Below are 12,938 nucleotides of genomic sequence, written 5' to 3'. Positions count from 1 at the left end.
CTTATTTTCCTCCATTTTATCATTCAAAAATGGCCTCCTTCAGATGAGTCCCCCGGATCTCATGATGACAATGAGTCTGATGATGATGAATGAATCTTCTAGGAGAAGCACTTGGGTGTGAACAGGCAGAAAGTGTTTGCCCCTGCATGACTCACTCAGCGAGCCAGAACACTGGAATGAGACATTCCCACAGCAAATAAAGTGAGCATTTGAGAGTCAACTTGTAATTTGCCTGTTTTCCTCACAGTTTCTTTAATCCCAGTGTCGAATGTCGAAAAGGCAAATTGAAGCCCTCCTTTAACAAATAGCCTGTAGGTTTACCATTTGCAATAGTCAAGCCTCTACTCCTGGATCACATATTCATATAATTTTATTACATTATATTATGTTAATAATTTTTATATTCTTTTGCATATAGTGCATTTCAATTATATATTCTGCTCACAAATACATATGGGTTATATATGTCAAGTGCACAATGAGCTCTGACACTGTTTGGCAACAATGGGGTATTCTTCTTATTCATTTGTATAGTGTGTTCTTTTTTCCAATTCCTTAACAAAGCCCCAACATGCCTGCACACTGACCCCTGAAGTCTTGGTGCTATTAAAAGCATTAAAGCATAGCATTTCACCAGATGAATTGAAGGAAACGTGCCCGCAATAAATATTCGACGCGACGTCACGTGGGTAGCATGCGTCATGACGTCACGCGGAAGTAACACAAGCAAGATGGCAGCGTCCTTGACAGGCATGTTTTGATTACAGTTGACTGTCAAACATGCTCAACAGTTGCGAATTTACGGGGCTGCACGACTGACAAAAGAAGGTTTTGAGATCGGAACATGGAGAGACAACAGTTCGTCGCGTCCTTGATGGTAAAGTGGCTCTTTTGTACAGTTTGGAAAGCTTTATGTGAATATTCCCATCAACCAATATCTCCTTTCAAACACATTTAGGCAGACAGTGTGTCGCTTACTTGCAATTGAAGACCATCTAACCACAAAAGCTTAAGCTCGTTTTCTGCCACTACATAATGAAGGTTTGTATATCATGCAACGTCTCAGACGAGCCAGAAACAAGGCTGGAGCACACCAGTGTACTGTAAACCATTGTAGTCGCAGGATAATGTCATATTAAAAGCTAACGGTCGACTGGTCCTCTTAGCTCAGCCTATAATGTCTCACGAAGCTCGAAAAATATAAAAATAATACAATAGTCTGACCACAAGGGAGGCAGCCAATTGTGCTATTATAATCACAGCCAAAGCTAGACAAAAATTGCTACTGTAAATACTATAAGGCGATCTTTGCAGGAGCGGAACCAGCTTTGTGAAGTTGAACCAGTCACCAATGATAAGAGCATCTCACTGACAGCTGTCTTTGTGCAAGAGCCAGGGGCGGGGCAACCTTTGATCAACCTGCCTCCTATTCAAAACGACCAAACAAGACTATTTGGGGTTCCTAGTCTCAACTGTGTGTGATTGTCTGGCCAAAAGAGGGAATGGTGGTAAATGGTAACAATAAAAAAAGAGTTAAGGACAAAGTAAGAGATAAAGTGTGATAGGGCCACTACTTACAGTGTTTGGGACGGATAACCTTCCCACTCGAAGTTGACTGTAATGAGACGTGAACCCTATAGTGTACCCTATAGTAGGCCATGTGTTTGTGTTTGTGTTTGTGTTTGTGTGTGTGTGTGTGTGTGTGTGTGTGTGTGTGTGTGTGGGGGGGGGGGGGGGGGTACACAAATGTACCCTAATATTATGGTGTTATGTACGTTTGTTATAGTGTAGTACAGTAATAGAAAGGACATTCATGCATAAATATTCAAGCCTGGACTTCATGGTGTGTAGAGTTTCCTCCTGCAGGGTGGTAACATTGTTGTGTTCTCCTTATGATATTGACTAATGAAGACATGGGCCGTCAATGACGAGAGGCCACTTTATGTTAACTGAAAATGTTTTCTGATGCAACAAAGGTGTCCACTGATTAAGTCTGGATGGATGATTGTCTGCTTGTCCTCTTGTCATTGAGTGCGATTAAACTACCCAGCAGAATATAAAGTAGGTAGAATTAGCTCCACCGTCCGTCACCTCCTCCGACATTAAAATTGTGCTTACACAACACAATACAACACCATGAAGGACAACTTAACTACATTTGACAGAAAATCTGTATATTTTTCCATTGTTTTTTTTGTAATGCATGCATTGCTTTGCTGTTTTTAGTTGATATGGACCACTCTTATCAGCACTGCTTGTAATAGCTCAAATATGTCTTCTACGCCAGCACCAGACAGCACAGCAGACAGGCAAAGTTATCAGCTGCTAGCTGTTTAACATATAGTATATAGCAGCTTAGGAGACCGATATTTTCCTCAGGAGTTCGTAGAGACCAAAACTAAGCTAAAAGGCAAGTAAATATTGAACTTACAAACGTCAACTGGCCAAAAACATGACTCCAAATTATTCGTAATGTTGCCCTGTGTCTGCTAAAATAGTCAACTTCAAAAAAGTTTGTCATATAAACTTTCTAAGATGATAATAAGTCAGTGTTAATCTATTAAATGTAGGTCTACGTCTTCCACCGCTGCTGTTGTATTGAGTGCGTATTGTGGCGTTATGTCTGACACAGTGATTGATCAAACTAACAGGCAGGAGGCTGTGCGGGGATGTGTGTGGATCTGACCCTCTTCCCGCTGGACACCATTAAGACCAGACTGCAGAGTCAGCAGGGCTTCTACAAGGCAGGGGGCTTCAGGGGCATCTACGCTGGAGTCCCATCTGCTGCTATCGGCTCCTTCCCCAATGGTGAGGCGCCCACTGTGACAGCTAGATGATACTTTATGTTGTGATGTTCGTTATTGTTTGTGTTTGACATGCTCCCAGAGGTACGGTACACACCAAACTACACAGATTCTTCTTTGTGTGCGCGCCATGCCGTTACTCTTGAGACCTGACCTTGCACTGTGTTGACTGACCATAAAGCAGCTCTTTGAGTTTGAGTTGGGTTCAAACTTCAGTTGTTGAACCCAACGTACTGTTCAGTTTAGTAGTTTACAATCAAATTCGCTTTAGTTGTTGCCTTTGCACTGTGGTGTCAGTTAAGCACTCATAGCACCATTTGCTTATGATAATGCGTGTTAACAGGAATAATGAGGACCCAGATTTTAAAGTTGAGGACATCATTTTATTACAGTTGTAAAAAAATAAGGTGGAACGGTAAGATGACTAATGTTCTGTGGCTCCTTTTTATATTGTTTTTTTAATGGAGCTTCCTAACCAAGATTGCATTGTGGCTAAACTCCTCAGTGAAGTTAATTGCTGTCTGTATATTAGTGTTTCCCACCGGCAGATTATGTATTTGTTGTCCTTTGGTGGGGGAGCAGCTCATCTGGAGGCTGGTCAACATATCAAACACCTCAGCAAAGCATCCATAAACACACTATTACAATCTATATCATTGCAAACAGACCAAGGGGTAGGATTAAATAAGTTTATACTTCTTCCTACTCCTTTTCAGGCATATCATATCAATATATGTAATTTGTTTTCTTTTTTCTTTTTGTGAAGTAATTTAAACATCATTTTTGTTTATTGTATTTTCATGCTTTTAATTTTTTTTGTATTGTTTTGATATGTCTGAAATAAATTAAATTCAATTAAATTCTGTTCAATTGATAATTTCAGCTGCATTTCCAAGTAAACATTTTAATAATAGAAATGATGTGGGAGTCATATGCCGTTGGTTTAAATCTGATCCAATCTGTTTGCTCCAGTTTGCTAATGAATACAGCTCTTTTGTCGGATGCATTGATGTGACTAGTGGGAGTAGGAAGATAGAACTGAACTTTATTCACAAGAGAAACTCTTAACTTTCTTGGCTCTTACCCTCATTGTACACACACACACACACACACACACACACACACACACACACACACACACACACACACACACACACACACACACACACACACACACACACACACACACACACACCCACGCACACAACTACCTCAGTTTCTCCCCTGTCAGTGGTAGTGAGGGATATTAATTGCTGTATGCTGGTTGACTAATGGGCCTTAAATGGCTGTGGTTCTGCTTGGTTTCAGCCGCTGCTTTCTTTGTCACCTACGACTACACCAAGTCCCTGCTGGGCACTGGCGGACCGCTCGCTGCACCACACGTGGCACCTGTCACTCACATGCTGGCCGCCTCCCTGGGAGAAATAGTAAGTCTCTCTGTCCCTCTTTCTCCATATACTTTTTCCTCCTCTTTCAACCCTTTTTTTTTTACTTCAGCCCTAATTCAATCTTGGTCCATTTATTCTTTAGAAGGCCAGCGGCCTCATGTACTTGTTGTTGCTCTTCCACACACTCGCTCTTCCCTCTATTGTTTCTTTCCCACAGCGCTGAGCTCCGAAATGAACGCCACCGGCATGTCTGTTATTGCCTTTTTCAAATTTCACAGATCCCTATGCAAGGGGCCGGGCTAGTATGTGGTTTTGGCCGTAGAGTCTTGGTTCCAGCTGGGTGAGTTAAGGGGGCTTCCGCAAGGCCTGTCCCAGCATTCTCCCCCTCCCCCCCAAATAGCTGGGTAAATAAGATATCATTACTGCATATTGACTCATCTACTTTTCCACCAGCTCAGGCCCCCAAGACTCTTGCCAATTTAGTCTGGGGAATTCAGGCTTGAAACACACTACAAGGAGCAGTGCAATTTCCTCAGCCCATCCTCTCCCAAATCACTCGCAGGGAACCACAGGATCTGAGCCAAATGGGGGGGCCACCGCCAAGCGTATTCACATTGGCATGAAAGGCATGGGTAAAGGGATGGGGGGTATGGAAAAGAGGGATGCCCCCCCTGCTACAACCACCATGGCTTTCTGCAAAATTCTAGGCTGTCAGTATTCATGGCTTTTGGATGGGGCGTCATTTAGCCAAGTTTTGCATGTTTATGAAATGGTATTATTCCACATGGGAAGGTGTTCACTGTGCGTGAGTTTACCTTCTTCTTGGTGTTTCACTGTCACAGTGTTGAGAAGGGGAGGGGAAGGGGGGGGCACATTTGACATTTATATTATCTCCAATTCAATGTATAGAAGTTATTGCAGATTCTGTAGGAGTTAGACGGTTAACAATGTGTGAGATTTTTCTACTTTTTTTTTGTCCACGGCACCGTCCCGATGAGTGTGAAAGGTGAGGCTGAGGTTGCGGTTACCTTTAACCCCATTCCCGCTGTTTGGGATTTGAGCACATCAAAAGGCACAAATCCTGGGAGTAGAGCCGAGCAGAGCAGAGGCGGTATCCCACTGCATTTCTGGCAACTGGATACGTCTTGTTCAAAGGGAGTAATCTTCAGGCTTAGCCATGAAAGGCCTACCCTTGTGCTGCCCCGAGTGGTAAGCAAGGCCTAAACGCCCCGCACTATATGATGCAATCGCTGCCACATTATCATTCTATGTCTCCTCGGTTATATAATCGATAAAGATTGTTTGAGATAAAAAGTTATTGCACTGAGGTTCTTCTAACAGCAGCTTGACTAAGTTTGGCAAGAGTATGCCTATTTGTGATGAATAGCGCTGAAACAATTAAATGGTTTGTCGATTGATTTAAGAAAAACAAATCAATACAATCAGCAGGATCTTCAGCTTTACATCATTGTGGAATGAATACCGTTTGACTTCTGACAATACAAACAATTTGGCCTCTAGACAATTGTGGAAGCCCCGTTTTATAACTAATTTCTTACATTCTAAATGCTAAAAGACTTACCTTGGTCGAAATCGGAATTGATAAACACAAAACACACATTCACAGTGAAAGCAAACACAAAAACACATTTGTATCAGCATTATGTTTCATCTTCTAAACTCCCCTATGTGTTCTGCTCTGCCAGTATGTGTGTTTCTCTTCCTCTCTCGTTGGTAACAGCTGAGTGGTGGGCAAGCTTTGACACCCAGGAACTTAAAGAAGAAAGAACAACTTGTTATGTGGTCCTTGTCTGACTTATCCACTCCACCTCTTTACCAGCACACAATCCTTTGCACAGGGTTGTGTTTTACCCACCGGTTCTACTCCGCAACATTCACAACAGAAGCATGATGAAATGGTATAGCTTTGCTAATCCCATCCCCAAGCCTCCCTTCTGTGGATGATATGCTTGACTTGGCACTAACTTACTAGAAGCAGACTCGAGCCAAATTCAATTATGATCATAACCAGAAGGAGTTACAGCTCGGAAAATTAGCCCTGCATAAAATATGAGATGGGAATTGAAAGAAAGAAAAGAGAACAACTACTTACACGTACTTAAATCTCAAGTTCTATCTATTGTAGCTTTCGGTCTAACAGATGTTCATAAAGACAAAGGAAGAATGGTTGAGTTTTTACTGGAAGAACAAGCCTCACTGCTTTAATCAGTGCATGTGAAATACCCAGGATAACCGCAGGGTCTTAAAAGCATTAAAAAAAGCATTACATTTATTATTCTCAAAAAAGGCCTTTCAAAGTATTGAATTTCCTTACAAAGGTCTTACATTTTTTGATTGCCCATTCAGAAACATATTTTCCAGTTTTTTTTTCTTACAATAATCTCAAAGCTGCTACGAGGAACTTTTGAATATTTCTGAAACAGTCCCATTTGTCCTCTGATGATCATAAATTACATGTAACAGCAAACGAGATCATCCGTGCAAGGAATGCTATTTTCGAAATAGTTTTTCCTTAATGTCTTTGTCATGGGTACGCTCCACAGGGGGTGCAAGAATGAACACAAACTGAAAGTCCCTCTGAGCACCTTTTTAAAGTACAAGACATACATAAGTTCCTTCATTAAATTCCGGAACCACAGATACCAAGCAGAAAATGTCATAATAACCAAAGCCATGTCTATATCAACCTACTTAACACAGCGGCTTAACTTGAAAGAGAGAGAGAGAGACAAAGACAGACAGGGTGGACAGAGAGGAGGACAGCCATAACTTGTAGAGTGAAAAAAAACCAGAAGGGAGACGAGACAATGTGAGAACCCCCCCCATAACTGCCCAATGTTTGTGTGACTGCGGCGGAGGCAGAGGTGGCGGTGGTGGTGGTGTGACGGACGCTCCCATAAAGAATGTGTAAGCTGATGGCGTCTGTCAGGCTCTAGCAGGCTGTTATCCAGCCATTAGATCAGATTTATCTTCATTCCCATTCGCTCGACGTCTGCCCTGAAAGCTCATTTGTCAAGGCCAGGCGGCAGGGCTTTCTCTCTCGCATCTATAAACCCTCCCTCACCACCACCGCTGCCTGCCTGCCTGCCACCACACCACCGCCCGTCTCTGGGAGGATGTACTGGAAAATACAGTGTGACATGACAAGATAGGGGGACAGCGAAGAAAAGGGGGGGGGGGGGGGCAGTTAGGGAGGAGTTTTTTTTTTTTTTGTTGGAGGGGGGTAGAAACTGCCAGCCACTTAACTTGCCACCGAGAAATTATCCATGCATCGCCCCTCGAGCGGCGCAAACGCTCTGTGATTTATTGGCTGTTGTTTCAAATTTTGGAGACGCGCAGTGTCCTCATGTCTGCTCCCTTTTTTCTTTATGACCTTTTTTTCTTCCCTCTCTTCCTCGCTTCCATGTCGACCCCTTTTTATTTCAGCCCTATGATGTGTTTCCAGGGTTGGGCGTGTGATCAAAAACCCCTAGGAAAGTCGTGGGAGTTTGGTACATTCAATGGTACATACTGTCTTTTAAAGGGGGAAGGGATGCAGTTGTTATGGTCTGCACAGGTTTTTTTTTTTAACCTGACATTGTGACCTTGAGTGGGAAGGCATTTTCTTTTCCATCAGTTTAACAGCAGATGTGATAGGGTTTTTTAGAGCACATTTAGTTCATGATCGATAGGGACGTGTTAAGTTAGAGTAGCTTTATAGCACACTTTTCAGCTATTGCAGGTTCTCAGTTGTCTATATATTTTGCAGAAGATTTTAAAGCTATAATGTGTAACTTCTGTTGCACCCATGAGTAATTCTGAGTAATTACAACAACTGAAACATTTCATGAGTGCTTCTTGAGCTTCTTGCGCTAGGGTTTATTTTTTATTTTTGGGGGGGGGGGGGCAGCTTTTTAAACAATGCCATACTGAGAAATACAGATATAGCTTTGTGGATCTGGGGCCGTATTCACAAAACATTTTATCTTAGCGCTAAGAGTACTCCTAAGGAGCACTAAAAGTTCTTAGTAAGGAGTAATTTCTTAAAACCTATTCACAAAGCTGATAAGACCAACTTTTACTAAGGAATGGGAGGGACTCCTAAGCTAAGATAAGGGGGCGGAGTTGACCCTGTTGCTATGGATGACGTCATGTTCATACCTTCTATGCCCACAGTGATTGGCTGAAAGGGAATGAGAGCTAAGAGTGAATTTATGATAGAAACACTGTGGGAGATATCCATATCGTGTCGCTGTATTAAAGTTAAGAGTTTTTAATACAATTAATGACAAGTGACACTGATTTAACATGAAACCAAGATACTGCAGGGTTTCCCACACATTCGTTCACTATTAACCTACAATAGCGCCACATAGGTCTATTCATTTGACATTTTACAATGATTTGAATCGGGACAAATATCCTCATTGAACAGCTGCACGCCATGCACTCTCACTGTATTTCTCTCAACGGCGACTATGCAGCAATAGTCAGACAGCGACAAACCAGGAAATTCACAATTTGGAAACAACAGCCGGCGAAATCGTAATGTGCATGCGGAAGGAAAAAGGCGAGACGCGCACCTATACAGACAGCGGACCTGTGGAACGGAGGAGATGCTGCGAAGCGCCACATAGGCTATAGGCCTACTCTAGTACGAAATTAAACCCAAACGTGACACCAACAGTAACTCTCAGTGCATCGTAAACCCAAAGCAACTGCAGGAAAAGGAACTTAATAAATATATATATATGAATTATATGAATATAATACATATAAATGTGTCTATACTTTCTAAATATAACTTCACTAAGATCATTAAACCCTCACAGTTATTAAAGGTACCTTTTGTTAAGCTCACTATCATTAAATCTCTCCAAAATGCCATCAAATGGTTGTCTGTGAATTACTCTTAGTGACTTAGCAGTCCTCTCGAGGACTCTTAGCTTTTCATAGATTTAGGAGCTAGTTTTAGCGCTAAAATGCTTTGTGAATTAAACTTATCTTAAAAAGTTAGGAGTCCTAAAATTAGGAGTGAAACGCCCCTTATTTTTGAGAGTTACTCCTAAATCAGCACGTTAGGACCTACTCTTAGCCTTAAAATGTTTTGTGAATACGGCCCCAGATAGGCTTATTAAATTAACTTGTTTGGCGATGGCCTAAATGTAACCAATATTAATTTATATGAAAAAGTTACGCACTATAGCTTTAATAATTGATGCCCAGCCATGACAGATATTGCAGCCTGTATGTGTTTTCTCACCCGTTGTGTTTCTATGGTGCCAAATGGTAATCCTGGTCCTGACTGCCTGACCGCTGTGTCCTCTTGATGGCCATGCAGTAAAAGAGAGGGATGTAGCAAAGGATGTAACGACTCAATCTGCGCATTGATTAGGCGGGTTATGCCGATAACGTGCTGCGAGTCTCTGCTAATATCCCATTCCGTTCTGTGGTTTCGCCCGTGATTGAGTGCCTGCTTCATCTTACCTTGTGGTTTTTCGCAGCCAGAGATGGAAATTGAAAACACGCTCTATCATTTGGATTAACAACAACCGGCCAAGGGGAAACCGAAAAGGCTCAAATCAACCAGACAGGCAGCTTCCTAATTAACGCCGCTTGACGTATCTCCAACAGCTTGTAAATAAAGATGAATGGTAGCAGGAATTCAGAAGACTGCCAATGGGTTTATAATACGTTGACAAGCCAAAGGAAAGCATTGAGAATGAAGGGCAAGCAAAGTATGTGAGGATACAGACGTCTATCATTCTGACAGCCTTCCAACCTATACAGCCCTCCCCTTAACGTGCGGTAACAAGGGTGACTTTTAATGAGGGACAACTTAAACGTGGATGTCAGCAATTCTGGAGAACGTTTGTTGTCCAACTCACTTTTTGTCAAAATCAGTGGAGATCTCCTTACGATCCGCTACCTCTCCAGACTGTGTGTGCTGATGACCATAAGTCAGGTGTTAATACACAGCGCAGTCACCATAAACTGGGATGTAAACAAAGGATATGTAAACAAACGGGGTTCACCCTAGCTAGCAACATGCCCGTTTACAGAGCCTAGGCTTTGTATTAACACCTCACCAGATTATTTTCAGCCGACACACAGTACTGGCAGGTAAGGGATCACAAGGAGCTTTTCACTGATTTGGACAAATAGTGATTTTGACAACAAGCATTCTCCAGAATGGCTAACAACACCTTTAAATCTTCACTTGTTCCTTTTGTTTGTACTTTCTTTCTTTTCCAAATGTAATGGCATATTACCTCTACATCTCCACACAGGATAAGACTATTATCTACACGTTTGTAAGCCCCAGCCATTGTTCCCCCATTTACTTCTTTTCTTTCAGACAGCTAAAATGGCCCCCGAGGCTGCACACTTTATGTTCTATCAAATGGTTCTCCCCATCCCCCTAGGCACGCAAATTACTCCCAAATAAACAATGTCCCTAATTCATTTGGTATAATCTCTGGCTCATTCTGCCTCCCTCCTCTGCATTGACAGGAGAGGAAAAAGGCCGTCTCAACTCCAGGCCCCACATCCAATTACATCAGTAATTACTTGTCATAGCCACTTTCTTTCCATTTAGCTGCTTTATTCTGCTCCTTTGGAGAATTGGTTTGGGGGGGAAGAGAGGGGGACATGATGTACAATGTATTATAAATGGTATCTTGACCAAAGGGACGGCAAATGAGATCTCCGAGATGCACACAGCCAGTTATCACAGCTAGGTGAGGCTGCCCAAAGTATTGCCTGCCACTTGGTGGTACTGTTGCTCCATGATTAGGTTGCAGCCTCAGACTATGGTCGTACTCACCTGAAATAACAATAAGTATTGTGCTGAATTCTTCATAGACACTCACTCAAGTCTTTTGTGCAGAGGATGGGGTTTATCTGCTCATTGCGTATTGAAAAGAGAAAGACTGACATTGTCTTTCTGTCAAAGTGATACGGGGAAGGTGAAAAAACAAAGCTGAGAATAAATAAACTTTAAGTTAGAGTCAGCAATTCTGGAGAACGTTTGTTGTCAAAATCAGTTTTTGTCAAAATCAATAAATATCTCCTCACGATCCCATACCTGTCCGTACTGTGTGTGTGCTGAAAATAAATCTGCTGTTTATACAAAGCCTAGGCTTTGTAAACGAGTATGTAAGCAATACATATGTAAACAAATGCCCCCCACCGTAGCTAGCAACATGCCATTTAACAGAGCCTAGGCTGTGTATTAACACTGGATATTTTTTACAGCGCTCACACAGTACTGACAGGTAGCCGATACATATTCACTGATTTTGACAAAAAACTCGACAACAACCAATTTCCAGTATCGCTCTCCCCAACATGTAATTATAATCAATAGCCAAGAAGATTTTTACAGATACAATGCAAGAACTGTACCTGCTGTATACTTTCACATGCTACGTCTGTAAAGGCCTCTTCAGCTCAGTCTGGGATTTCACTTGACTTTTATCCTTGCTCCACATATATTCACGTTCCTGCTCACAAGTATTCCTTTGTGTCTGACAAGAGAGAGACGACAGGTAGGGCCGGGGCGAGTCAGTGAGTGGCTGACAGAAGTGAGCTATTTAACAGCTGTCATGGTAGTAGCCTTCTCCCCCCCTCTGTAATACAAGCTTTATCCTCCAGGGCCCATCTCCTTTAAAAACCTCTGCTGGGGCCCAAACGCTAAAAACAGTAGGGATAGCTGAATGGTGAATGGAGCCAAACAGGAAAGGGGTTGTTGTATTTTATCTTTATTACAGTGTCTCTATCACTCCACACATCCCCGGTGCTGTGGCGAGAGGATGGCACAGGCAGACTGGCATCTGTATGACCGAGGGGAGTCACAGCAGAGGGGGGGCGCGGCTCACCAATCGCTCTGTGAGATTGCTTGCCGTTAGCCGGTGTTTTCCACTCGGATGCGGGATAAATGGGAAATCAAGTCGCCAGGTGGGCAGCTGTGCCTGCCTGCCTGCCTGCCTTGCCTGCCTTTAGGGCGATGGGAGTTATGAGGCATACATATTCATGTCTATCTTCACTAGCTTTTGGCAGTCCATATTTCTGTTGACATATGGTGGATGGGTTGGAACTTGTAGTGGGGACTGGAGTAGTGTGGCTAGTACTGAGGTGTATGTGTGTGCATGTGTGTATGCATCTATCAGTGTGCTTGATGAGACTAGCACATGTTCTTTGGGGACAGATACACAAGTCAACTCTGATGACCTTTTGTAGCTGTTGCTCAGGTGTCATGTCTGCTGTGTGTATCGGTTTGTTAAATTGCTCCAGTTGGTACGCTTACTAAACCACTTGTTAGCCTGCCAGCTCCATGTAATAAATTGCTCAGCTGCTCGTGCCATGTCATATCATGGCGGCCCGCCACCTAGCACAAACATACGCAAGCAAAAGGGCACCCGGGGGAGTTGGCGTGAGTGCAGTTGAGGGGTCTCTGCGCACACAGCACACTGTATTCAGTAAACACCATTGGACACTATTTGTGACGGCTGTGGCAAAGTGGGTAGGGCGGTCGTCCACTGGAGTGCAGGGTCGATGGTTCAATCCCCCGCCTCCCCGCCACATGTTGAAGTGTCCCTGGGCAAGACAGTGAACCTCAAATTGCTCCCGATCCTGCTGCTATCGGTCTATGAATGTGTGTGTGTGATGGGTGAATGTCTACAAAACAATGTAAAGCGCTTTGGGTCAGTGAAAAACCAGGAAAAAGCACTATATAAATGGAGTC

At 42.9% G+C, this 12,938-nt stretch overlaps 1 protein-coding gene across 1 annotated transcript in view; it reads left to right on the top strand.

Annotated features, from left to right (window-relative positions):
- Positions 1–744: 744 nt before the first annotated feature.
- slc25a26 (solute carrier family 25 member 26) overlaps positions 745–12,938 on the top strand; it is a 63,616-nt gene continuing 51,422 nt past the window's right edge. Inside the window, exons 1-3 of the mRNA XM_080027058.1 lie at positions 745–877; positions 2,652–2,808; positions 4,113–4,231. Coding sequence (XP_079883184.1) covers positions 845–877; positions 2,652–2,808; positions 4,113–4,231 — 309 coding nt within the window. The 5' untranslated portion in view covers positions 745–844. The remainder of the gene's footprint in view (positions 878–2,651; positions 2,809–4,112; positions 4,232–12,938) is intronic.

Source organism: Ammodytes marinus, assembly GCF_949987685.1.
Source record: "Ammodytes marinus genome assembly, chromosome: 4".
NCBI classification, from domain to species: domain Eukaryota; kingdom Metazoa; phylum Chordata; class Actinopteri; order Uranoscopiformes; family Ammodytidae; genus Ammodytes; species Ammodytes marinus.
Note: the sequence above shows the minus strand (reverse complement) of the source record. Positions and strands in the feature narration are given on the sequence as shown.